This window comes from Hypomesus nipponensis, chromosome 25, assembly GCF_054491055.1.
Source record: "Hypomesus nipponensis isolate SF chromosome 25, ASM5449105v1, whole genome shotgun sequence".
In the NCBI taxonomy this organism is placed as follows: Eukaryota; Metazoa; Chordata; class Actinopteri; order Osmeriformes; family Osmeridae; genus Hypomesus; species Hypomesus nipponensis.
In genome coordinates this window covers 9,834,783-9,862,716 of record NC_140385.1, presented here as the reverse complement: position 1 = coordinate 9,862,716, position 27,934 = coordinate 9,834,783, and the positions used below count along the sequence as shown (strand labels likewise).

Sequence of the window (27,934 nt, the reverse complement as noted above, 5' to 3'; positions counted from 1 at the left end):
GGTGTTCATTTGATCCGGTCAACCCAAGGTCATGTTGTCATTCAAAAGGGTATCTGGTTTAGAGCTTTTGGTTTTGTTTAGCCTGACGGACAGCTTAAATGCGCCAAAGACTCTAACGAAAGGAGATAAGGATACATTAAGAAAATCAAAAGCTGCTTTGCGCTTTTAGTGAGGTGAAACGCTTAGTTATTAGGTGCAATATGGTGAGAGACCAGTAATTAAAATACAGTAACAAATGTATTAATTTTAAACTAATCTACAATGCTTTACATCACACACAAGATTTCTTGTTGTGAATTACAATACTGAATATTGAACAGATTGTGTTTGAACAACAATTGTTGAAACGTATTGTATTTCAACAACTGGAACCTTAGAACTCTGTGTTAATGTCAGTTGGCTGGTCTTACTTCCAATAACCATTGTCACAATGTACAGTCAAGTCTGGGAATTCAATCATCCTTTTCAACATAGCAACAAGCCAGCAAGATGAATTCAAACTGTAATAAAAGTACACTACATGGTTGGCATTCCTTCTTCTTTTGCCCGGTTTCTCATAACATTGATTTATTCAATCTCAGCCCTAAACTAAATGACGAATACTGAGGGGATTTGGAATAGTAATATGATGCCTTGTCTATGAGAGGTCTGGCCATTTCACTCTTGAGTATTCTGCCAAATGGGTTTTTTCCCCTAATAGTTTAAGGAGCTTGAGGGGAGAATGGACTTTGGTTTCCTGAATTTGGCAGATCTAATCACCCTCTTTGCTGTGAATTGTATCAAAGATGTGACACCGAGAGGACTTGAAATGTTACAACTAATCTGAATAAGTGTCATATGACAGTGTCTGAAATAATTAAAACTGCACACGTGAGAAAGAGGAAAATCTCTATATTTCTTTTACATTTTTCAAACAACTAACAATAAATTAGAAATGTCAAAAGTAGGCAATGTGAAAGAACAACACACACAGGTCAAGCAAATCAACAAATTTGTACATCTTCGGAAATTAATGTATTTCGTACATAAAATCTTGTTGTACCAGCTCAATATGACCAACATATACAGAAATCAAATTAATGTTTATAAATTAAAGGGTTGTGAATTTTAAGCTCAAATTCACCAATCAAAGAATTTTAAAATGTTGTACTGGAGCTTTTCTTTGGAACTGCTTTAATAAAATGAATCTCTTATGGTGAAAGCAAAGTAACATTAAATGATCATTTATGATCTGGGAATGGCAATCATGTATGCCATCTGTCGAAAATAAGTGCACACAAGACGTTATATATTCAGTGATGTAAAGGTTTTGGCAAATTGCACGTGGATACTGCTACCAGATTAAGACATTGGACAGTTTTTGTCAATCGATGTTGGCACTTCTCAGCATGAAACCACTAATGCTGCAAAAGCTTCTAATTCCTTATTTACTCAATTACTTAGACCAACTCAAGATGAAAAGTCTTAACAGTCTGTTTTCACATGAACTGAAGTGTTCCTGTGGTTTAAAATGACATGGTTACAAAAAGACAGAAGACACTGTCCTTGGTTGAACATTTACAGAAAAACAACGGAATTTAGGATACAATAAAATATTTCCTGTATTGGTTTGTTGAGGTCAGGGGCCAAAGATTGGATAGGATTTATATAACTATGTGTTAGTTAGAAATGCGATTTTGACACACAAAACGGCATGTGACATTCCAAAGGACATTTTATGCTCTTCCACAGCCACTTGAACTGCAACAATAATCAAGATTTTTTTTGCAGAAGTTGGTGCAAGTTTAACCGAGTTGAGTTGGTTGAAACTCTCCTCCATATCGATCCTAGTTTAACGGTGGTGTAGCTGGTTAAAGCAGCGTTTATAAAGGTGGTAGTCACGTTTGCGAGTCAGAGGACTTGAGTTTGAAACCCAGTACGGGCAAGACCGGGAGGAAGTGACAGGACGAGAGACGCGAGAACCTGTCTCATAACAAAACAAAACCTTAAATGTCAACATCCTTAATGTCTACTGTCAACTCTGACAACACCCTCTATTCCACTAGTTAGCCCCAAATCATCCAAAGCAGTAGTATTCGTCCGATTCCACTCTAAGTCTCATTGGTGGCTTGCTGAATGTACCCTCCTCAAAAACAGCTTTATCCGGAAAGCTGTCGAGGTCCGTCGGTGAAGGGTGGTCTGGGATGTCCTCCCCCAGCGTGTCCAGATAGCTACCCACAGAAATGCCATCCAGACCATCGCTGTTCCCGTCGTGCAGACTGCTGAAGCTGCCGCGGGGCGAAGTGCCATCCTGGCTGTCCGATAAGCTGTACAAGCTGCCATTCAAGCTGCTCTCCCGGCTGGTCACGCCTCCTTTTTCCTCCATCACCCAGCGGATGGACTCGATGCCTTCGTTGATAGACATGAGCTGCTGAAGCAGCTTCCCGTCGATGGCCCGCAGATTGGCCTGTGTGGGCAAGAGAAAAGATGTTTTAGGAACATTGAAAGAGACGTATAGCAACAAAGCCACCATCCATTTGACAGCAGGAATAATGCTAAGTTGTCTCTGCACAGCATAAAGAAACCATACCAACAAATGTATTTTCACTTGTTGCATGGAAGTGTTTTGTCTGATAGTATACTGGCACTGGGACAGAAACGCATGTATCATCAGGCGACAGGAAATAATCAATCATTTCCATGTACTGCCAGAATGGGCACATTGCTGGACACTCAATGGGATGCCTACATAATGCAGTAATTGATTTAGTCCCCCACACCACATCTACGGTGAGGGTAGGGTGAGGGGTCAAATTCCCCCGGGCTAGTGACGAAGAGCCATTGACACACAGTGGCGAGTCACTGTTGCATGGGAGCCAGTCAGAAAGCATTAAGCCACATGGTGGGTGACAAGCCTGATACAGGACAATGTTCCGGACAGCTGGCTTAATAAAACAGAGTTCTTCTTGAGAGTTGTGAGCTGTGACAGGGCCCGCTCAGCTAATAATGTGGCCCGTGTTTGCTTTGTGGGCTACAGCCTCGCTTCGTGTGCCCACACACAGACGTCAAGCCCTGGGGTGGATGGAATTTGACTCCATAAACCGTCCGGGGTATCACAGGACAAATCTGGCTGACGTTATTAGACTTGCATGACTTTTAGTTGAGCCAACTTTTTTGGTGATGTTATATTCAGTTATAACATCTGGATTCTAGTTGAAATTCGAAACCCCATTCATTGCAAGTTGATGAGCACAAATACACGTGATGTACTTACTGGGGTAATGTGTTCATTAGTGACATTATGCGCTCAGTTCAACACGTCCGTGATTAGTCTAGACTTTTTAATCAGTCCTGATACAGCTGTCAATGCACCGTGCAAATGAACAACTGGTGTGTTTGTTGTGAGAGTAACTCAGCAGAGGGCACTTGAGAAAGACGGCCTGATTGGATTAAAGATTCAGTTATGAGTGTAAAGACGGGACAGAACAGGAGGCTGTCCTCACAGCCTTATTCTACGGCAACATGGGTCCTGCTGAATTTGCCCAAAACGTATCAAATTATATTGTCACTGTTCACTGTACTATCCCGGATTAGCCATACAAAACTACAATTAGGGGGCTTCAAAGCCGGTTTTGCTGACTAGACAACCTGGGGATCCACACAAAATAAGCATCAACACCATCTCTTGGTTGCAACCTGTCTTTCACTTGAGGTCAGAGGGAAGGCACTGGGTCCTTACTGGGTCCTTACTGGGTCAGTTGGTCAACCAGGCCATGACACACAACCCCACTACCCAATAAAAGATGGCCAACCCAACATGGCCATCTGTTGCTGGATCTTAATAAGCCTACTGACCTTAAGCCTGGAAGGGGGGTTGCTTAGATCCTAGACAATGTTAAGCCATGACAAGTGTCAAAATGAGCCATGTAATAACATGTTATGAATAGGCCTTATTAAAGAAGCAACACTTGGGTTTGGCTTTCCTTAGTTTGCCTCTGTTGAATCCGAATTGAGAGTGACGTTGCGGTAAGAACAGCCTGCACTTCGCCTTGCTCTGATGTAGATAGTTGGTGTGAATGGCTTCTATCAGCAGGAAGCTTTCACAACTGGATATATCACCAGATTTGGGAAATTACACTTGAATGGTAGTAATGCAGTCATTGATTGCTGGGAGTCAATAACCTTCCATGTTGAAAAGATAATTAGTTCATTTAGCCTAATGCCATCAGTTATTTATCTATCTAAAACAATGATTAAGTCAGAGTATTAAGTTCAATACAACGCTATTTAAATTGGGCTGAGTCACTGCTCTAGGTCATATGTTTGTATATTTTTCAAAGGTGTGGTTTACAAAACTACAGTGTAGACGATCCTATAGAAACTTTAACAAAGTTATTTGAAACGGTTTGCGGGCATCAATTCTGAATAGCCTATTCGTTGTAGTAACTATACTTACCATTTCCTGTTTCAAAAATAACATTTTGCTTTCCAGTCTTTTCAAGTCAGCAGAATTTTCTCGTGTTTTTGAATTCGCGGTGGCTGGTTTTTCTTCTTGTTTGTCTTGATGTTTTCCTCCCAAATATGACCGAAGACTGTCCGGCACTTTACGACCCAACTTTGTCTCAATATCCTTAAAATCGGGTAAGACGTTCTCCTCGTCCATGATATAGGTACACAAAAGCTCACTTATACTTAAAATGTTTTCAGTCGAGCTGTATGAAAAACGGCGAGTAATTATGGGTTTGCCCTTGCACAGAACTCCACTGAATGCTCAAACTTCTGAACTCACTTGTACTGCTGGTTTGAAAACGGCTATCCAACAAGGCAAAGCTGGACTTTAATCAGACAAGCCAAGTCCCAGACCTGTTGTAAAATATACAGTGGAATCAAAAATGTTAAGTGCTGCAAGCCCAATTTAGTCACAATTTAGAAGTCTTCCCACTCCGCCTCTATCAGTCATGTCCATTAAAACTGCTAACAGTTAAGCAGTCGGGTTGATAACGTGGTCTGAGACAGGCGCGGAACAGAGGTCTCTGTAACCTGATACCAGAACAGGTGGGACACTCAGCCACGCCTGTTTGCCTACTGTCACAGGAGCAGCTAGGAGGATTGTCCATCTTTTCATATGAAGTGCATTAATGCGCAAAAGTTGTGCCTGTGGGGCCTCATGTTGATTAAACCGTGTTCGTTCTTTCAACTTCATAGCCTATTAACAATGGCGTTTCAGGTTTCATGTTGCTTAAAAACATTTTTCCAGTAGCCTATGCTCCTACATTTTTCTTGGACCTGAGACTAGATGAACTATGTATGCCAGCTGTCAAATTCTGTTGAAATTTTAAAGAGGGACTTTTTTGCGAGTCTGGGATATACTACTATTATTCAGACTCGTTGCATGCATCTTTTAATACCAAACATTTTGGTCCTGAGTTGATAATTTATTAGATGAAAGAACTAATTTATAACAAAGTGGAATGGCTGAAGATCAAATGCTTCTAAATCTATCATGTAAATGCGTTTGCAAAGCTTACAGATGTTTAAACTGAGGTAGTCCTGAATTTAACTGATTATAAGCTTAATTAGTAATTATTTAATACTCATTTGTTATAATGATATTAATTGAAGAACAGTATTTTTTGTTGTTGGGTAACTGGTCCTCAACCAAAACGTAAAACGAACCATCACCACATGAACATAAGCAGTTAGCTCCCCCTTGTGTTTGCTCATGAGAACTACCATTCATGTCCACCAGAGCTGCACCCTCATGTCAAACGATGTCATTATCCAGGACAGGGAGAACATTTTTGAAATTTTCAACACACATTTAATCTGTGCTATAAAGAAATCATATACATTTTACATCAAGGACCTAACTGCACTATCTTTCACTAAGAATGTTGTGCAATATAAATGTTGACCCTTACGTAAATTCAATTTGTATCCATTTATACAATTTGAAAAAAAACTTGACATGAACTGTACATGAACTACATAAGCTATAGTAAAACATTGCAGTTACAGGAATAGCTATGTAATTCAATGGTGTTAAGTGTCAGCTGTAGACCTATAGGTTATTATAAAAGAGTAGGAAGTCAAGTATGGGGGAGGGGTGTAAGGGGTGAGTGGATGTTGTGAAGGGGCAGTTGAAAGTCTCTCTTTCATCTGTGTATTGACTTGTACTGCTAAACTGTAATTAAAAGTACATTGCGGTTCCTATGCAACTAAAATGTTGGTAGGTATCGCTATGTAGTAGGTCTACACTTAACTTGCAGCGTAGCCACAATTGGTTTCAATTGTATAGAATGTTTTACAAATGTACATGTTTTTATGCTTGCCAGACAAAACAATAAAACAAAATGAAAAAAATCATGTTATGGAGGATCAGTGTGGGACGCAAACCATATTGAAATTGACAGTCATTTTGAATCCGATTTGCAAAGGATGTTTTGCTGGAGCGGCGATGTCAGACTACGGACTGGCTTTTGCCGTCGTCGTAACGTTGGTACTGTTCCCCGAGCAGCGGCTGTCGGCCATCCATCTTGGACCTGGAGCGCACGGCGCACGTGGTGATGGCGAAAATGATCGCCACGACGACCAGGGCCGCCACAATGCCAATGGTGATGACCTCGGTCAGAGTAAAGGGCTGAGCTGGAGACAAAAAAAAATACAAAAAAATACTCAGCTTCTCCCACACAGGTGCTAGCGTCGAACAACAACCTGCCTAAAATGTCAGGTAAAGATGTGAGTAGTGAAGAGAATCCAACCAGAGTGATGACAGAAGTGCTGGAAGGAAGAAATCATGAGTTTACGACCAGGAACTGTACTCACATGGCCATTCTGCTTCGTACGAGTACCCAAGGTTCTCGGGAGCGCTCACAAACATCTCGGCGTTCGTCACTGGCGGCCAGAAGGGCACCATGTTGTACCCTCGGTTGTGGCCGATGGGGGCGTTCTCTGAGGGGTAGACTGCGGAATCTACAAGACACATCAGGAAGAGTCATCTTCCAACGAATGACTGAATCAACGCCATGGGACCGTACATCTGACAAAGCTAGCCAGAGGTTGTCTCGTGTTTTTGAAGACATCGCTGTGTGACATCTACATTCAGAGCGTGTCGTCTCTACCCGAGAATGTTGAAGGCTTTTGGAAGTGAAAGTGTATGTATGGGATAGCATAGGCGAACAGTATATTGCAGATGGGTGCACAAACAGGAAGTGTGCATTACCCGGGCCGTGTCTCCTCAGCCACTCGTCAAATATGGCGTCCGTGAAGGTGTGCAGCAGGACAAAGATGGGGTCGTTGGGGGAGAGGTGGGTCTGTCCGCCCGTCCCGTTCAAGAACAGGTGGGCCAGATTGTGTAGGCTCCTCACAGCGGGGTCGTAGTTGCCCTGGGGAGCACTATAGCCTGCGCGCACAACATAACAACAGTGTCCCTCCTGAGCTTTTTTTCATGTCAAATAAAAAATGCAGGTAGATCGTCGCGGCAGTGTGTGGATGACAATGTCACAGTGTATGTTGTGTCTGCAGTGCGGAAATGTCATTTCAATAATTGAAAGTGTGTTAATAATACATGACGTACGGGCGAGTCGGTGTGTGTGTGTGTGTGTGTGCGTTCTTGTACATTGAGATCCATGAGCACTCGCGTTGCGACACACAGCCCCTGGCTAGGCGCTCACCCTCAATGGTATTGCGGAAGCTCTCAGAGGAAGTCGAGTAGTAGGGCGGCGTGTCGAAGGCGGTGACCTGCAGGCAGTCAGCCACGTCCTGGGGCTCGGGCAGGCGCTGCACCATGGGGCGGTTGACGTTCCCCGCAGGGTTCCTCCTGATCGGGGTGGTCTCAGTGTCTGCGGGCGGGTGGGAGGAAGGGGAGGGAGGAGGAGAACCATGTTAAACTTGATTATGTTAGGAATACTCGTACCTTTTGTGGAAACGAATGACATCAGACGATTCAAGTAATTTCAGCAATTACTAAGTAAATAATAATTGTGAAAATCTATTATTTTGTATTGTATTTACTGAGGAGATTATATTACTAGTCCTACGTTGTCTTGTCCTAAGAATATCAGTGCCCAGTCTGACCTTGTGTTGTACTGTGCATCTGACAATAAAAGACATGAACTTGATTACTTAAAGTTTTGAGTAATCAGGGTTTTCAGTGTACTGTGCAACTATGCACCCATTAAGCTATAGGCCCACAGCAACTTCATTCACATTTACATGGAAGTCTTAGTTACAGCAGATAGTGCACACTTTGAGGATAATAGTAGAGACTACCAAAGGTTGTCAGCCACAGACCTGGGTCAAACATCTGCACCATAAACAAAAAGGGGGAGGAGTTTTAGATGGAACACACAGGACATCTGCATGCTTAGGGACAGCTCTGGTGCTTTTCGCGGTGCCTTCGAACCGTTACCGGCTGTCGTTGGCAGTGTCAGCCTTGCGGACGGCATGGACAAACCCACCCTCCCCACCTCCCGGGACGTACTGTTGCAGATGGTGCCCAGAGAGTCGTAGTCCTCCACGCTCTCGCAGATGACCCTCCACTGGGAGAAGAGGGAGTTGGTGCTCAGGGAGTTCATGTCGAAGCTGCTCCGGGCGCCCATGAGGTCGTCGGTGCAGATGTCACACGTGCTGCCGCCGATGGCAAAGTTCCAGTAGGGCAGAGCAAAGGAGGGATCCTGCAGCATGTCCTGCCATGCGGATAAGGGTTACAGAGGATCACTGGAGACATGGACATGAATGTGTGACTGCGCTTATACTGTATGCTCTAGTAGCGCCAAAATCTGTGCACCCTGGAAGGAATTTGGATAAGATACGATAGCATGAGCGTGCCCCATAGAGGAGTGAAATGAGGGGAGACATTTGGGAGAGTCTCATTGGTGGTGAGGTTGGGGTGGAGAGAGTAGAGTAGTACTATTGATCCCCGGGGGGGAAACTGCCCTGTTACAGCCACATTAAAAAGGCATTGGCATCAAACTAAATATACAAAGTAACCGGATCTTACAAAAACTGCTATATATATTAGCGTCAATTTAATTTTGGTTTATTAGGTTTAGGTTTTATAATAGAATATGAGAAATGCATGAAAGTCCAACTGACTTGGTTTTCATTTGCACTTTGCAAACTATAATGAGGATACCTCATTAAGTAAGATCTGTGGAATGCAATAGCCTGTCTGTTGCTATTAAACCAACGAGTAATACAAATTGAACAAATAACTTCGGCAACAAGTCTCCTTCTGTTCCCTATTCAAGAGAAAATCTCAGATCAGGCCATAAAACGCTTAAGTTTGTTCTAGATTTGTTTGATTATTAGCAAGAGATTGCATAGTCGTGGACAATGAAGCATAACATTATAATAGAAATACGTTGGAAGAATGACAAAACACCATTCTAAACTTGTAAACGGATTGGCGGCCAGAACTCACCTGCATGTCCCTCTCAAGTTGGAGCAGGTGATACCTGTGCCATGTGACAAAACCGGGGCCTTCGTGCGAGAAATCAACCCCGCCGAAACTCGGCTGGTCGGCCCCCAAGAAGGTTTTGCTGACAGAGTAGTAGTGGGTCCACACAAAGTAATTGTAAATTGTGATGTTTTCAAATTGCATTGTGTTTCCATCTGGTCCAAATATCTCCTGGTATCGCCGTGTAGCGATGACCAGGTCGGGGTGCACTGTGCGCTTGGCCTGGTCGAGCGCATTCACGAATGCTCTCTTCTGATCTGAGCTGAGCTGCATCACGTTTCTCCGAACTACAGAAGGATTACAGAGATATGATTACCGGGGGCATTCATGCGTTCGTCAGAAATGTGTTTTAATGAAGAAGAATTGCATTCTTATTGCTCAGAGCAGGTGGATTTTGGTGTCATCGTAGAAAAAAGTATTTGGTAGTCTGATTACCACGAAGGGAATGTATAAGTCTAAAGTTTCATTATAAAATGTTCAACAAATGTAAAATTATGTTTCCCATTTGAGCCTGATCAATTTGTGTCTGTCTCCAGTCAGTCTACAAGAGCATGCCCATTTCTAAAAGCTGAACAATGGTTTTGCTACCATATTTTTAACCAACAACTTTAAACAGCTTTCTGGCATTTTACTTTTGAGTTCCAACTGCGACAGTTCAATTGACACTTACCAACTGCGACTGGCTGATCACAGTTTATCCCTGTCCACCCGTGTCTGCAACGGCCGCAATTATAACCGGTGAAGTTTCCATTGCACTGACAAGTGCCGTTGAAGAAACGAACGGGCCAAAGTTCTCGGTCATCCCGTCCATCATGGGGATACTGGGGGCCGTGAGGCCGTGAATCTGCAGAAACAGATATGCACTGTCCGCGTCCTGTGCTGGACCCGCAAGCATCGTTCGGGAGCCCCAAGGGGGATGGACAGCACTGACCACTTCTAAGTCCTTCAGGAGTGACACATTCCCTTGGAAACTGTGCGCGTACAAATATTGCGCCAAGGAGCACCAGGCATCCGTACTTCCACATGATCACCAAATGTCCCCCAAAATACGTACAAACGTACTTTTTTTAAGATGGAAAAACTTTATCTTCGGATTTTATGCTCTCACTTCAGTGACAAAATCGAAACCACATCACTCCTAATTAATGTTCTGGTGCAAATAAGGGAACAACCCGGCTTTTTTACATGCAGTCACTACTGTTTTGTAATTGCACTCATAGCCAAATGAGTATCTGGCCTTAAATACCGGATTAGCGCATGACTGCACGGATTTCTGGTCCCCGCGTGATCACATCACATTTCCTAAGAAGGTTGCATTTTTATCCATTCATGCGCAGTTTCCTCGTGTGAGGGTAGTTCTAAGTAACAATAGAGGATTTTATTCACACATAAACGCCCTCACATTTGAAACAATTGTTGGGGGTTAAATATTGGCCAAACAACCAAAACGAATTCCCCTATGGTTTAAAGGAAGATGGGAAACTGAACAGTGTATTAACATGAACCAAATAATGCCAATACCAATAGAATTATAGTTATTTGACTCTATGGGTTAAATCAGAGCAAGAATGGTCAAAGTAAGGTTAAATACAATACACATTTCAAATGAATGAAATCAATTACAAGGAAAACATGTTTTAAAATGAAAGTTAACTCTATACACTACCATGATTATTGTAAACCAGAGATAGAAAGCAAGATGTGAGGCAGGAGAAGGAGTACAAGTACAAGCCAGAGATGAGTTCACGTTCAAGTGTTTTATTTGTCAGGTAGACAGAACAACACAAGGTCAGACTGGGCACTGAAATTCTGAAGACAAGACAACGCAAGCACATGGGATAACATAACCTCTAAGTACACAGAACATAATTTACATCTATGCTGAGCTTAAATAAGTATACAGTACATTAAATATACAGATAGCAATAAATAATCGACGATACACTAATACTAAAACTTCCTAAATTATAGATAACAATAAATAATACACTATACTAACCCTAAATGCACATAATACCTGTTACAGTCCTATAACCTATTCTAACCTAAGTGGAGTACAGTACAATAGTGCAAAATTGCAGATCAGTGACTATGTCAATGACCATACAGGAGCCTGGTGGCGAGGTACAGTGAGGTACAGTAGTGCAATGTTACTGACAGTGCAACCAGTAGGAGAAGGTCTCAGGAGATCAAGAATCCACAGAACAATGCATCACAATTCCTTTTTTACACAAAAAACAACCAATCAGACCACTTCTTGACCCTTACTTATAAACATATGACTAACAATGCACAGTAAGTTACACAGGTGTGAGAGCCATCAAGTAGAGACCCTGTCCAGCAATTCCAGATTTTAGCATATGAGAGGTGGGGGCTGGATGACACCCAGCCTTACACAATATTTATAGTAGGCCTATGGCATTCATTACAGGCTTGCTGTTTCCTGCTGTTGCATGCAATGCTACAATACAATCAAATTATGTACCGTGAACAAATGAATAAGTGATATGGGTTTAATGTTGACAAGATATCCAAAACATTTAGTTATCAATTACATGGTCAATTTTCTCTCAATTACATGGTCGTTTTGTCAGGTCTGAGGTAAAAGCGTGCAAATCAGCTTTCTAATCTAGCCTGACTAATTGTTTTCATGGAACTGGAACAAACATAGACCTGCCATTTCAATGTTGTCAACATTCAACATTTGTGCTCAAATATGGTGTCAACTGAAGACAAATGTAGCCAACACAAGGTCACACTCCTATTGCACATCCTACACCAGGCTGGCTGATCAACGTAACATCCACCAGTCCTGCAGCACAGCTCAACGTTCCAGTACGACGTCCCAAGTTCATGTCTCACACAATACTTTCACTCAAGTCATTTGACCACTCACACATTCCCCTCCTCCCTCCCTCACTACCACCACCACCACCCCTCCCCTATCCAACTCTCTCCTCCACTCAGTCCCTTCCCCTCTCCTTCTACATCTCATGTGAGCTACGAAGCCTCTGGGTTCGGGTGATGCCAACAGCACGTGAGATATGTATCCCCGACCACGGGAGAGACTCTCAGTCTACCTCATGGGGCTCCACATTAATATTTTCCAACATGGTCTCACAAAGAGCTACATCAGATGCATGACTACCTACAGTAACGCCATCGAGTTAGGGTGTTGTAATTTGTAAATGTTCATGGGAAACTTTCAACAAAAGATTTAAGTAATCCACACGGACTGAAACCTAATATGTGACGCGGTTAGTTTTATTTTAATCGTCTCCAAGAGCCCAGTCACAATTGTATAATTCCACTACATTGCCACCTTAGTTAAGGGTTATAATGAGGGCATCTCGTGATGCAAACAATAGTTGTTTGGTTGCATTAATTAGCAGTCATTATTTCCCAACAACTCGTACATGCAAAATATCCGAAATCCTCCAGGGGATCAACTCAAACTAATTAGCAAAAACTGCCATTTTCCTCAGCTCTGCGGTGATAGTGATGGCTGGGGATAAACATCTGATGAGCTCCGGGAAAAAGTTCAATGGCAGGTTTTTACTTTGAATTACCATATGCCTGTTTCCACATCAAACAGCAGACATCGCTTTCAAGAAGAATTGGTAGGAAGCTGACATTCCTAAAAAATGCTAAACAGGCCGCAGAGGTACAGTGTCACTTGAGAGACTGTCCCACATGGTTAGTGCCAAACCTAAAAAGACATGTGGGCAAGAAAACAAACAGGTATTTTTGTCCCATATTTACATTCACTGATCTCTGGAGTGCTTTGGTGCTTGACTTCACAGGCTTCTTAAAGTTGATGATTGCTCTACTGGAAAAGGATGTAAACGCATATTTCAGTAATAGGCATTTGCATACACATAGGAAGTGTACTTATATCTGATATCAAATTTCAGTCGTGAGTAACTGATAAAAATACTGAAAAACAAACACATCCATTGTACATTGTCTGAAGTTAGCCTTTCCTTGATTGAAGTGAAGATTAATCTAAAGTCCAAAATAGAAGTATGGCAGAGAAAAAAACATTTTAAAATGATGTCGTATTTTCCAATTGTGAGTGGTGATTTAGGGGTCAATCAGCGGTCAGAGCAAAAACGATAAAAAGGACAGAAACTTTTTTTTTTTTTATATACCCTAGATGCTCCTGGCTTGAAGGGGAGTTTTTACACAAGTCACATGTGCTTCATGTTATAGGTCAAAACACAAGTCTGGGTAGTTTCCTAATTGTGTTTGAGGATTACGCTAAACTAATCCCACCTTCATATAACGTATATAAATACTACTACATTCCACAGATTTGTAAAATCCCACGTTCTTCTAAGAAAATGGTCAACTCATTATAGTCTTGTTAAGACTATTGTTATTCATTACTTATCCAGAAGAAAATCTAATGTTCCTCAACATCTGCAATACATTATGTATGATGCAGAATATCTCTGAGACAATATTACTTATTTAGCAGTATATTTGGTGGCTGTCAATGTTAAACTCAATTTAAGTGATGAAGCATTGTTGAGATTTTCCATTACAAGAGTCTTTGAATAATTAAAAAGCTACTGACCTGAAAGTATTCCCTTTTAAGGTCACATGTAAATATGTTGTGAAGCTTAGACACAAGATCTAAGCCTTAGATAAGGGGAGATACAGTATTTTGTGACTTTATATCCATCTTTGATTATACTGAGTCAGCACTCATGGTACTGCATTTATTTCAGACGAATGAAGCAATTGAATTGAAGAAATGAAGCAAAATAGCATAAAGCTATTGAGCAGATCCTGTTGTGGTGGTTGTATCGTTAACTAAATGTCACAATTACAGCATTGTATTATACTGTAAGAATAGTGGTAGTTTATTGTTCACATTAGATCAGCAATAGATCAGCAATCTAAATATTTTTCAATAAAATCTCAAGTCCGATTTTGTCTCATAAACGATTTCCTGTTTATAATTGCATTTTGTTGATAGACTCATCTTTTGAAACTTTTCAGAAGTTTGTCTATGGACAAAAGAAGTAATCTGCAGGGCAACTCTCAATATATTTACCAGTTAGGCTACCAGTTAGGTAAACGGTACAGAGAGCATTAAGTAAATTGAAGACATTTTCCTACAAGGAAAAAAAATAAAACACAGGCCTATCAAATATATGTACAATGTACACGGACAAGCAATTTCTGTTATTCCCTGAATACCACTATTCTGTCAACATATGTGTGCAAAGTAAAGAAAACCCTTTGCGCTGTCTTGAATCATGTGAGAAGATGTGACTGGAGCTTAACGGTAATCCTCGCCTTTGGTCAAAAAGGCACAGTGGGAGTCATTAATGCTGAACTCTGAGCCATTCATATGACTACCTCTGCACTAGGATGCCTGCTACCCCCTCTTCCCTCTCCCCTCCCCACCTGCCCCCTCCTTTCCCCCCTCTTCACCTCTGCTCCATATCCCAGTCATGTGACGCCAAGAAAATCTTTTGTGCATCTGCTGCTCGTTTTAATATATTCTCCCGCAAAGTAGCAGGCACGTACAAATATGCAGTTTTGTACATGTCTTTGGATAAAAGCGTCCGCTAAATGAGTGACGCTGATCAGATGAGACACAGATTTTCTGTTAGCCCTCCTATTGCAGGTCATCCAACTGCAGTAGGTTTGCGTCACATGCCACGCAAAGCCTCCTACGATACAAAAGGCATTCCTCAGACCAGTGGTCACGTCTTGGTTGTAGCCTGCCTCTGGGGGTGCGCCTGATTCGACTACAGAGCCATGTCTCCCACGGGCCACCTCGGTGAGGCGCACAGCTGACAGGACGGCCCAGGCTCATGACCAAAGGCCTAAGGTGAGGCCTGGAATTGGCTGCCCTACATAGAGTCCCAGTGTTCCTCTGCTCCACGTAGCTTCAGACACCTTGGAAATATTTATCAGATTAAGGCCAAGGCAGGTTTTAGAAGGGAGAGTATTTGAAGAATGTTTTCCAGTTAACTCTGAGCCATTTTTATGTTCAAGTTAAGGATTTGTCACATGCTCAGTCACATCAGACACTTTCTTTTAATGCAAAACATTCTGTGCATGAAAAAATACATTCTGTTTCATGTACTATAAATGTGGTTTTACAAGGGTAGTTGACCACTTTCTTAAAGACTATTCCACACATAATTCAACATCAAATATTTGGCAACAGATTGCTGAGAAATATGTATTGTAGAAAGGCATGACCACTGTAATACTTGCACACAATAGTACTTTGTTAGAATAAAACAATCAAGACTCTCAAAGGTCCTGAGTGATCATCACATGAACAGTCACAAGTAATGCCAGGAAAAAATATTTCTATCTTGTGTGTTGGCATTTTATAGATTGTTGTCATGTACAGCACAAAGTCTCATAAGTATACGGTTTTGTAAGCTGTCAAAAACATTAAGATGTGGGTGTTTATTAATTACGATGTGGATGTTATTGTTTTGTTCCTGATAAGACTCGTAATACGTTTGAATTGAAATGTTTTCAACATAACATTAAACCAGTTAATTAGGTTTATGAGTAAAGGTTGTGACACATTCATCTATGCATTTTGGGAAACAAAATAAAACATATAATTAGCTTATCTCTACAAAGTGTCTCCTTAACACCTATTGTTATACCTTGGGAGTAGATCTTAATTTAGAATTCAGTTTAGATTGTCAATTATTTTGGATGAATCACTCAAGCTCTCACATCAAATAAGACCTAAACTAACCAGTAGAGGTCAGTAATAGCACATAAAAAAGGTATGTGCCCAGTCATTTAAGACCTCTGGATAAATGTGATCAAGTGTTCTTCACATCAATCCTGACTGGTGATTTACTGCGGATTTTCACTGTTCAGCATCAATAAGTAATAAATGATAAGATAAGATAATGTCTTTGAAGTTATTCCCTTGGAAGAGCCTTTACTTCAGTTAAAACATAGGCATTTCATCTTTGCTTGGAACTTGGCAGAAGTCCTAATTGTCATTAAATATGCTGTAAAGCAGAACTGAAAATGAGTTTTAAGTTCATCACACCACAGAAGAATGTGTTGTTAACTACCCGTCCAAATTAGAATACCAAAAAAATACTGACAAGTATGTTAAATTAGGCTTTGAAATCGTGAGAAAATCAGCTCTCAAGTACCTACGACCCGGATAATGGACACTACGGCAAGTGAGAGGAGGAGCCATGCAGTGATATGACGTAGATAGGTGGCTGTGACGTAGATTGGTTGGGTTTGCCCCCCTATACTAAACATGAGCTGAAAACGGGTGAGAAACGGTCTGACTCCACGTTTCAGTGCGACAAAGTTTTCGGGCTTTGCACATGCTTTCAGCAACTCATTTCACACCTATATAATGTTCTGAGAAGCAAATCGAGGAATTTGCTTTACAGCATATTTAAAGAATGTATCATTCTCAGTTAGCATCCAAGCCAATCCATTATTGTTTTTGTTCAAATGATTTTTGTATGAGAAGACGATGCCTGACTTAAACATTACATTTGCCATCCATTGCGTTACCTAAACCGGTATATAACACTGTCAATGTGTGTAGTCTTTTGGGTGACTACAGTGAGTAAACTTAAGTTTACTTAAACTAGAGTAAATCCCTTAGTTCTGTCGCATTAGTAGAAGTTTTCTGAGCTTGGCATCAACACTCTGTGGACTTCCGCTGATGAATGACTGAAGTTAGGCCTTCACGGAAGCCTGCTTGAATATCGGGTTACTGTCCACTTAACACCTCACCAGCATCTTAAATCTGCCGCTTTCCAATACGAAAGCACTTTGGGTGATTTACATAGCAATAATTTCAACAGCACCCACTGCCCTGACCTGGCGTTAGCAATAAAAAACGCAGATATACTGCCGAAACTGCCGCTACCGGGTGATTGCTTTTTAACCGTCATTACTCTCCAGGGGCGGACAACTTAGTCTATGGTTCAACAGAAAGAAATAACCGCCCCAAAATATAGACCAGGCACAGGCATGGAGAAGGTAGGCTACAATTTAAAAGAAGAAGCAGAGAGAAGGAGCTACATTAACAGGATGCCTTTTTGGTTAAGAAGCAGATTATTTCTGACAGTGGCGGTAATTAGCATGGAATGGTTTTTTAGCTTCAGGATGTAGAGGGGAAACGACTGGGTGGGAAGGTTGAATCGGTCTGGGCCAATTAAATTGTTGGAGACACTGCAAGGATGATGAAAGGGAGCTAGGTTGTGGGGCAGTGTGCAAGCTTATAAGTGTAGCTCCCTTCCAGGTATAGTTTTAGGAGAAGAGATAACAGAAAACATGAGCAATATGGATTTTACCTGATTCAATCAAATGTAAACTGAATTTAGTGATGTAGCCTTCATGTCCCTGTTTTGGGTCCCAATGAATATACAATAAGGAAAGAATTGTCCTCATCCATAAGATATACTAAAACACTGCCTTTAAAGGGGTAATTTAATGCAAGACCGAGTTTACCTTGTCATAGCTGAATAACGGGTAAAATGGACGTACAGTCAACCTCAAAGTCCATTGACGGCTCTTTCATTTTCAAATCTCACAATTTCAAAATGCTGCTGTAAAATGGGCAGTTTCCAAAAAGCCACCGAGTTGATGTCAACTCTTTGGCTCCACCCTATTTGGCTCTGGTCTGTACCTTTGTCACGCCACAAAATGTACATAGACATCCAACCGTATACGCATCACAACCACAAGCTGTAAGTATGATTTTGTCGCTAATAGTTGTTAGCAATGCTAACATATCCTGTATCTAGGATAGGTAGAATGTGTGATGATTTCGTTTATTGGCAATGGGGCTGACGTTATTTCACTTTCCTGACTGTTTCATTTGAATAAATAACCTGTGTTGTCATATAAATCTACAATTCACGATGCATGTTTGGCTATATTGTGTCTTTGTTCCGCAGCTTCGGTCGTTGTAAATCAACCAATCAGCGCACAGCTCATGGCAGATGCTTTTATCCAAAGCGACTTCCAAGAGAGAGCTTTACAAATACCCTATAAAATCAGTATATGACCCCTTTAAATACCAACCATGCCTTTAAATTATCCCCACGGCAATGTTCTGAGATGGGATATTCGAAATAGGCCTTGTTTTCATTGACTTTTCATCTCATATCAAGTTTAAGGTTCTGTAGATACATGTGCAAACATCATTCTTATTTACAGAAACTTGACTCGCACTACCACAGGGCTCGGCTTACAAAAGACTGAACATTGCTCAGCAGAGTGCATAGCCGGCTGAAGTCTTCTCATGGCAGCTTTAGTCTCGATGATTCCCTCATTAGGTGTCCCCTCACACGCAGCCCTATGGTAGGCACCTAAAGCCGGCAGACAACTTAGACAAAGGGATTGGAGGAAAGATAGAGAAGATCAAAGGCCTTGGATGAGGCTTTGTGAATTACCTGACCTGGATTCTGCCAAGCACCGTAGTGACCATATTGTGAGTGCCAAACAATGGATGTATTGTGAGTAAAAGCTGTAAAAAATAAAATCCACTCAACTATATAAAAGTTGGATACCCAGGGTTGGTATCTTGGTATACCAAAGGTTGGTAAATGTATATTTGTGTGGATTATGTGGTATATTCTGGAATATGGGACACTATTTTGTCCATATCTTGTCCATATCTTGATCTCTGAGAGGCATATATTGGTGTTTCGAGAGCATGTGGTTCAGCAAAGAAATCCACTATGAGCAGTGCACATGTAATGCATTTGAAATGAGTCTAACTTTCTTTTCCCCCCCTCTGTGCATACCATAATATTTGAGGAATGTATGACAAAGTCAAATTCCCTTTGTCACATGTCACATTGAAGAGGAGAAAACAGTGTGATATGTGATTTCAAGTATCAAAACATAACAAAAGCGACAAAATCACCAATTTGTATCCGTGTCTTCTGGAGATCACCAGACAGTGACTTAATCTCACAGTCACTAACACCCTTTAGTAGGTCTGTCAACATGGCTCCAAATCTTTATTGCAACCATAGTCTCAATTGACATTTCAGAACCCTCAAAACAACATTGATAATGAATCTGCTCAAACATCCAGGAATGGATAAGCGCACATTTTAAGTTTGAGGCAGTGTACAAAACCAATTCATAAGTCAATTAAGAGCCCTGTTGCAAAGGAACTGTGAAGACATTTTCTTGAGGCAGCTAATACGCACCCAACAAGTTACCAAGCTTGTCATTTGTAACTAATGCCAAGAGAGAGAGATACAGCTGTCAATCAAGCACAACTATTCCACATCAAGACTACCTCTAATCTAAAAGGTAGCATGCAAGACCCGTCATTTCACTTCCTCCAAGGGACCCCAGCCAGGAGAATCCCCTTGACACAGCCTATAAAGCAAATGTTGTACTGGAAGAATTCCAGACAAAGCAAGAATGTCCTCCCACTACCTCACATTTCCAAATCTGCCTCCCAGCACATTTCTGGTCTGATTTGACACAGCTCCCAGAGAATGATTCACCTGCTCTATCTGGCTACGTCCATCCTGGCGACACATTTGTTAGCGTGCCATTATGTCACACGGCCAAATGTATTCCATTTGTTATGCGCGCCATGGTGACGACCGGTGGAAGTGTTCTCGCTAATTTAATACCTATTGAGACAGAAAATTGGATCTACTTCTGGGGCCTGTGATGAGTGTCGTATTGCCGAGCTGCCGATTCCTGCCAGAGATGAATTAAAATGGAATTTTGGTGGGACCTGTGACAGTCGCCCGTCGCCCGTTCATATTTCTTCATAATTGGAACCATCGCATCAAGAGAAGGATCCCTTCGGAGCGAGGGAGCCGACGGGGATTCGTCATTATGTGTCGTAGGAGAGCCAAGCTATTCACCAGGAACCTATTGTGCTCTTTTGAACAAAAACATTCAATAGGTGGGGATGGGGTGGGGGGGTGGGGGGGTGGGGAGGAGGAGGAGAATATTAGATTGGGGTTTTGGCTCAGAGATTCGTGACTACACGCCTGTTTGGGTTTGTTTGTAGAGGGTGTGCATACCTGTCTCGTTATGACAATCCTCAACACAATCTCTGTCTGTAATTACATTGTAGTTGGGATTACCAGATACAAAGTACGGGCCCGTACCAACAAACATACTCTTTCATAAGGCCTGTTAATGGGGGTACATTTTGAGAAATGTTCATCAAATCAGCAAAGAGAAGCTACACATTTCACAGCGCTGTCACATTTTTTCCCCCCTTTTCAAAGAGAAGCTATCCCCAAAAGGTAGAGCTCTCTTTTCACCTGTTTCTTATTTGGTTTGTAATCCTCAGTCAAAAGATCAAATAGGTTTCTTGGCAAGACAAGAGATTAGGAGCTGTCACTTCAGGGATTTAGGTCGAACCAACGCTGTCTGCCTTTCCTGTGTCTTTCTCTTTTAAGTACTTTCATTAAAACCAGTCTCACTGCACCGCAATGACGATGGTATAGTAATACATATAATCAATGAAATTTGTACATTTGTTAATCAGAAGGCCGACACTCAAGCTTGCTTGACTACTTGGAGATACTAAAGGCTTTTATAGTCCCTCTGTGCAACTTCATGAAGGAATCAAGTTACCACCAGAATTATGCGTAACTGAACATGTATTATTTTACCCCAGCAATCACACGTGAATGACACTGTTTTTCATTGGCAATTACAGTTACAAGGTAACTGTATTCAGCTCAACAAAAGGAACAAAACCCAATCAGAAGCATTTCTCTGCACTGCATTGTGTAAAGGGATATAAAGCAGCCAGGCCTACTGCTGGCTGTATTTCTTCACAGACAGGGTTAACTCAAGGGACTTCACCCCCCCCCCCCCCCCATGGGTAGCCATACTTTGTGTTTTTGTCACTACTCATTGCTTTTGCTATCAGCACGAACGGCATACAGGTAGCCCTATGGGAAAGAAGACAAACCATTTCTATGCAAGCCCAGAGTGCTCTTAAATAATTGAACTGGCATTGAAGGCAGAGATTTTCAGTTTAATTGTTTGTCTTTCATAGGAATGTATGTTCTCTATAGGAATTTGTCTTCTATAGAAATGTATATTTAAAATTAAATGTTAACATCTGGCAAGAAAATGCTATATGGCCTTTTATAATTGTCATTAGCAGTAGCATACATTTATTAGTATAAAGTCACTCAGATTGCTTGATCTTTACTTGTTTTGATATGTAATACTGTGTACCTAGTTATTATGTGGACATTCAGCTGTTGTTTTTATGCGGTTCGATCAAAATCTTGATCTTACAAATCTTGCAACTTTTCGCTAGCTCTCAGTAAAAAAAAATTACGCATGGCTTGGGAATCATGGCTCATAGAGAAGACACATAAAAGAAGACTCTGCTATAAGAAAACAGACACTGTAGTCTCGTTTTGTGCCTTTGTCATTTGCACTTTAAGAACCGCAGCTCTGAAGTTCATCAGGGGTATTACAGGGGTATAGGACAGGGGTATAGAACAGAGTGCAGTGGGGTGTTGTCTTAGAGAAGGAGAAGAGTGTACCTTGACACGAGGGGCCAACATCTGGGACAGAGACAGTGTTCGTTGCTTTCGCAATGCCTATGCACCACCCTCCATACACAAACACGCACGCACACACTCACACAAGAACTCACACGCTGTTCCCTCAACATTTAATAGGAAACAATGCCATATCTGTTATATTTGGGCCGCTTATGTAAGCCCACCATGTGAATTATGTAATGCCTTTGCCATCAATTTTTCATTGCGTCTCTCTTTGAAGCTACTATAATTGGGCGTTTATGTGTTTTGCCGTTTGTCTCTGAGGGCTCTGTGCACTTTGACGTAAGTTCAGTGGCAGATAGCGAAAGTCTTCAAAAGTAGAGCACACGTTTTTCTCCCTGCTCCCCCATGCCCCGGGGTACGCTGTGGATCTCAGGGAGAAACGGGGAAATGGCGGCGGTTTCATCGCGTGTGAGTAAACATCTTTGCCGTATGGAAATATTTCCTCCCCCTTCAACGTTGGGGAACGTTTCTGCCGGTTCTTGACGCGCAAGGTGAAAGAACCAAAGCACCGGATGGTAGACAGGGTTGTGATTGTTGCAGCGACAAGATGTTTCTCAACGTCTCGTGCTGTGTGAGGAAGATGCCTATCAGAAGGATACATCTGTCTTTCTCTGTCGTTTAGTTTAGGGTTAGGAATTGGGTGCCAATGATATGTATATATCCTATGCCTATGTATATATCTTTCTCCCAGCTTCATCAAGGCCCATGGCACATTGTGGCCCAAAACCTCACAAATACAACCCCCCCTTCCCCCCCCCCCCCTTCCCACACACATGACATTGGACGTAGCGTTTAGCTTGATTAGCCTGTAAGCTTGATGGCTTACATAATACACCGTTTAAAATACCAAGTGTAGGTGTTGAATGCAGCGAGGTTATTGTCATTAAATGCGCCAAAGCTGGAAACTGTCGGCGTCCATTATCGTGAGGGAGAGAGTCGTGGCTTGGGTCAACATCAATAAGACTGTGTACTAACTAAACCCGCCACCCCTGACCTGTGATATTGGTGAGAGCACACCGAGAGCAGCGCCAACAACAAAGAAGAAGAAGAAGAAGACATCTTGTGAAATAGCCAGAGGCTAGAACAGCAAAAGAAAGAGCTGCCCTCCAACTCAATCTCATGACGCTCAGTGATTTCATACCACAGACTGACTCAGTATGTGGTGCGTAGTCTCTTTAGCTTCGGGGGAAGGATGTCCAAGTCAGTTGTACCCCCCCCAGCTCCCTCAGCTCCCCCGTCCCCCTCCCCCATGGATGCCCCGCAGAGCGCCAGACACACAGCTGTAATGCACCAGGATGGCGATGGAAATCCCTCTGCTGCAGGTGTACATTGTACAAAGTGGACTCGGTCCATGCTTCTAAGATTATAACACTGTCAATGTGTGACGCCTCACAGGCCGTCCGGTCAATAAACTGCTCATTCCAGAAAGCCAATTATGATTGGTTGATGATGAAGCACCCTGTCCCAAACTGGCCTGGTGTTGGTGGATATAATAATAACCCTGAAGGGGGAAGTCAGCTTTGTTTCCTGTCGAGATGACATTGAGAGAAGGCTAGTCCATGCCATTGATCAACAGTGCACCGGTTATTGCTCAATGGCCTTAGGCCTAATTAAATATTAAACCTTTTATTGGCTTCTGCAAAGGTATTTGTAAATACATTTTGTGCCAGAGTAGGCATCAAAGATACCCACTCCCCAACCAACACAAAGTTGCGGTTATTGCCACTCGCTCCTTCTCTAGTCCCATTTAGATCCATTTACAATGATGAAAGGCTTGGGAAATTGCCGGCGATGGCTTCGAGGCGAGGGGGTTACTACACATCTCTGTCTATCTGAGGGATATTCAAAGCAGAGCCCCTGACTTCAATGAGATAATGAAAAACAATGATGCTGGGAAAGCAGGCTGTCATTAGCACCTAGCTAAACTGTGGTGTTGGGTAGCAGGCACACAACTGGCATGACCGTGAGTCTCAAAATAACAGGAACGGCCAGGCAGATTTTCCCATTGAGGATGAAATACATGCTCAAACTGCTTCACAGCATTGCATGATACACCTTTTTTTATTACTCGGTGTCAGGAATTAATCGGGGTGAGAGGAACAGGTTGAAAATCGGCTATTTCGCAGGCAGTGGAAAATGAATGAGCTGATTTCGTCATAAACAACCGGTGACAGTGCTCTGGACTGTCTGTCTGGAAAGGACTTTATGGATGGCCTGAGCTGACATTAGCAGATAAATCAGGATCTCCATCATTAATGGAGCCGAGAGCCATCAAGTCATAACCCCAGCTAAAATAAACTGAGGGGAGCATGGTATTAAACATATATTGGCCTTCACTTGCCTGGTTTCTCCATAATTCAAAGCAGTAAATTTATCCGGGCTCCGGCACAACTTGGACAGCTGAGCCCTGCTCCCCCCACCCCACTGCCTTCTACCTTTTCCAGGGAAGGAACTCAATCGAACGAGCCCAAGGAAGACATTGTTTCCGTCCGCCATGCACTCCATCAACCAGTAGGTGGAGCCCCTTCCATTGGCTTCAACATCGGTTCCCACCGGTGATAGCGCGCTGTTTTCGCTGTTCGAAAGCCTTACGTCATTGACTTTGTCTCCCGTTGTATGTACTTCGCCTGCCACACGCCATTTCTGTCATTGTCAGTGTTTGCATGTGTGTGTGCTCGTATGTACTTCCTGTCACCTTGTACTCCTAAACCCTGGTACGAAGGCAGGGGATTGATCGAGATTGATGCCGATAGAGGACGAATATGGGATAGAGCTTTGATGTTGAGCACAAGGGGACGTCATGGGATCTGACATTTAAGAGAGAGGGGCTGTATGGAGTGGCGGAGTGTTTCTGTGTGTCTCTCTCTCTCTATCTCTCTCTCCCTCTCTCTCTGAAGCACTTCCCAGTACTGATTGCTAGCACTTTCCGAGAGACTATCCTAACCTACGGATAACCTATCAGTGCAAAGAGAGCCTTTGGCATTTTGCTGTGTCTCTAATAATGTTGGTCCGTGTAGAATGTTCTTGAGAGGAGAGAATCGAGGCCTGATATTGCGTTGAAGTCTGTCACGTTTCTGCGGTGTTCCTTTTTCAATTTTTCCACATACACTACAACCGGCACACATTGTCTCTTTGGCTGGTGCACACGTGTTGGATCTAACTCACTCACTCGCACATACACAGACAAAAACTCTTGCTCGCTCTGTCTTCCTCTCTCCGTCCCACAGACAGACACACACACACTCACACACACTGGGACACACGTTCACACGAGCCAAGTCTCTATCTCGCTCCCCGCTCTCGCACACACGCACACATGGACATGCACACGCTCAGCAGTTGGGCTTGGCCAGATTGCTGTGGCCTGAGATAGGCGGCGTGATCATCAATCACCAAGGCCTCCCTCTGGTCAAATCAAGTTTGTCCCCGGTGTGAACAGCAACCTATAGGAGCCCGAAAAGGCCAGCCCTCCTCACCTGCCTGAGGGGGCGAGGGGCACACTTCAGCTTTTTTTTTTTCTTTTTCACATCCTGGAGGGCATCCATCTCTGGCAGACGGACAGACGGATGGCTGATGATTAGGAGGAGGCTCGGGTCCAATATGCGGGCAGGGACACGGCCTCCGCGGGTGAAGGATTCCTCTGTTCCAAGGTTGACACTGAGGGGAGGGAAAAAAAGCTTCTGGAAGAACCAGGGTCTCATTGTTCGGCATGTTTTTTTTCCTCCTGTTGAAATCTTTTCCTGAAAGGAGACTGGATCTGTCCTGGCGTCCCGGTGCGCCATTAGACGCTTGCGATTTGAGCGAAATGACCTTGGCCAAAGTGGGCGAAAGTCCCCCACTGTTCAGGGCACTTGCGTCATGGGACCCTTGTCTGTTTGGCAGGCATGCGACGTTCAAAGCTGTCACAGCGGAAAGAAAGGGAAAGAAATTGGCGGCGAGCACTCGGACGTGGAAAAATCCAGCCAGAGATTCAGGACATCGGGAACAGGCCCCTGAGACGTTGGTTAACTAACTGTTGCAGCTATTCTACAACCATGAATAAAAATGGATAATAAGGCTACAAAGCACTTCTAATGTCAATCTTGCCCCCCTCCCCCATACACGCACCCTTTGTCCTGTGCTAAAACCATCTAAGAGAAAGGCGGGGGGGAAACGGGGGGGACTTTAAAGCAGAGCTCACAAGTATAATTGGTCTCCTGACATCCACACACAGGACTAATTAACATGCCTTTGAACCAGTCAGTGTGTATTAGCCCCCAGAAACAAAGATGTATCACAGCAAAGTGATTCGAAAAAATGAACAGGATCCACCGGAATCTCACATCGGGGAACTTTTCAGGAATGTCAGGTCTGTTTCGCAGACTCTTTGGTTGATTGACATAATGCGTCTGGTTGATTGACATAATGCGTCTGGTTGATTGACATAATGCGTCTGGTTGATTGACATAATGCAGTGGTTTTCCCACTGGAGAATGGGTCATCATCAAATGGTCTAGGCCTAGGACTAGGTCTTTGCAGATGGATGGAACAAGTCCTAGAATTGGGTGTAGGCCTATGTCTAGCAAGCTAACATCATTATCGATGTATGTTGTAGCGGGGTTTGCTCGTTTTAAGATCGAAGTACTTAATGTTTAAAATAGTCTTGGGGCACCACCCTAATATTGGTTTAGGACATTAGGGAATCTTATATTTAATACGTAATAATCAGTCTAATCTTAAGTAGTGAATTCTATGAAAGCAGAGTAGATCAGATAACGTGAGAGATACGCAAGTAGTATACACAATGATTTATTTAAGAAAATGGAACTAATGAACAAATACCATATAAGTTATGGGTTAGTTTGGGGGTTTTATACTCCAAAGAACAGGGGTTTATCCATGTGAAGGTGACCTCTCTCATTGGTCAGTTACTTCCCACCTGGACGTCATCCTGAGATCTGGCCAGGGTGTGAAGTGGCTTCTAGCTTTGATTTCCGTTATCTCAAATATCCATGGAATGCTTAAACTTCAGAATATAACAATACAACATTCATAAATGGTTTTCTTAGTATGACACAATTATTTTTATATCAAGATTGACTGATTTAACTATACAAGTTATAATCAAACATCAATTGAACAACGTCCTAAGTAAATGAGAAAAACATATTATAACACAATGACTACTGTCATTGAAATAGTGTCCATGAGCCATGTAGTCCTTGAGAATATGTTTGTAAATCCACAAAAGCAAGTTCTTCCTTATAAATCATTTGTTCTGATACTGTGAGACCGTGTAGCCTCTGTTCCTGACCCCGTGCTGGGCCAGAAGCTTTGCAGCTTCTCCTGATAAGAACGGGGGGAAACTCCCTTTCTCCTTGTCATGGGTAGGGGGAAGGTGTGATGGCACGTGGTTTGTCAGTGACTCTGCTACTCTGTCTTAGTTGCAACTGATGAATAACATTTCAATGACAATAAACAGAAATACTGTAACAAATCAATATTGTACCACAGTATGTTAGAGGATTGGCACTATGACATGTTTCGGTCATTCACATACTTAAGCTTAACACCCGGCACTGAAACACATACAAACGTAATTAAATATATGTTTTGTGGGATCCCATGTGTGTTAGTTGTGTTTTGGTTAACTCATGAACTGGTAATTGGGGAAAACTTTGGTGCTGCACTGGTTCTCAGATAGAACTATGATTTAACTGATATTCAATTGAGCTCAACAACAATAATCTCGACCTTCTCTGGGATAATCAATGGGATCATATCAGGAAACTAGGTAAGGGATCTTAAACGCTTTAAAGATTAGGAATATAGGAAAGAAAGATGATCAAATGGGAGACTATCAGTTTGGTCAAGAGAGCAAACGTCTACAAAGATTATTGTTGGGGTTCCGTTCCCTAAATAAGAAATAGAGGTGTTTACTTTTTAATGAGATTAATGT

The 27,934-nt window shown here is 42.4% G+C and overlaps 2 protein-coding genes across 2 annotated transcripts; both read right to left on the bottom strand.

Annotated features, from left to right (window-relative positions):
• Positions 1 to 875: 875 nt before the first annotated feature.
• lurap1l (leucine rich adaptor protein 1 like) lies at positions 876 to 4,964 on the bottom strand. Its single transcript, XM_084691653.1, has 2 exons — positions 4,436 to 4,964; positions 876 to 2,446 (listed from the first exon to the last, which is right to left on the bottom strand). The coding sequence occupies exons 1-2, from the start codon at positions 4,640 to 4,642 to the stop codon at positions 2,057 to 2,059; spliced, it is 597 nt and encodes a 198-aa protein (XP_084547779.1). The 5' UTR covers positions 4,643 to 4,964; the 3' UTR covers positions 876 to 2,056.
• A 570-nt stretch (positions 4,965 to 5,534) lies between these two features.
• Positions 5,535 to 10,637, bottom strand: LOC146222198 (5,6-dihydroxyindole-2-carboxylic acid oxidase-like). The gene is made up of 7 exons (XM_084691276.1): positions 10,110 to 10,637; positions 9,404 to 9,726; positions 8,462 to 8,666; positions 7,653 to 7,820; positions 7,202 to 7,381; positions 6,805 to 6,951; positions 5,535 to 6,624 (listed from the first exon to the last, which is right to left on the bottom strand). The coding sequence occupies exons 1-7, from the start codon at positions 10,462 to 10,464 to the stop codon at positions 6,440 to 6,442; spliced, it is 1,563 nt and encodes a 520-aa protein (XP_084547402.1). The 5' UTR covers positions 10,465 to 10,637; the 3' UTR covers positions 5,535 to 6,439.
• Between the last annotated feature and the right edge of the window lie 17,297 nt (positions 10,638 to 27,934).

Excerpts from the sequence above, each read along its gene's own strand:
- lurap1l (XM_084691653.1), bottom strand. The coding sequence starts at position 4,642 with ATGGACGAGGAGAACGTCTTACCCGATTTTAAGGATATTGAGACAAAG. Across the intron at positions 2,447-4,435 it reads TATTTTTGAAACAGGAAATG|GCCAATCTGCGGGCCATCGA; the intron begins GTAAGTATAGTT and ends TTGCCCACACAG.
- LOC146222198 (XM_084691276.1), bottom strand. The coding sequence starts at position 10,464 with ATGTGGAAGTACGGATGCCTGGTGCTCCTTGGCGCAATATTTGTACGC. Across the intron at positions 9,727-10,109 it reads TGATCAGCCAGTCGCAGTTG|TTCGGAGAAACGTGATGCAG; the intron begins GTAAGTGTCAAT and ends ATCCTTCTGTAG. Across the intron at positions 7,821-8,461 it reads TCTGGGCACCATCTGCAACA|ACACTGAGACCACCCCGATC; the intron begins GTACGTCCCGGG and ends ACCCGCCCGCAG.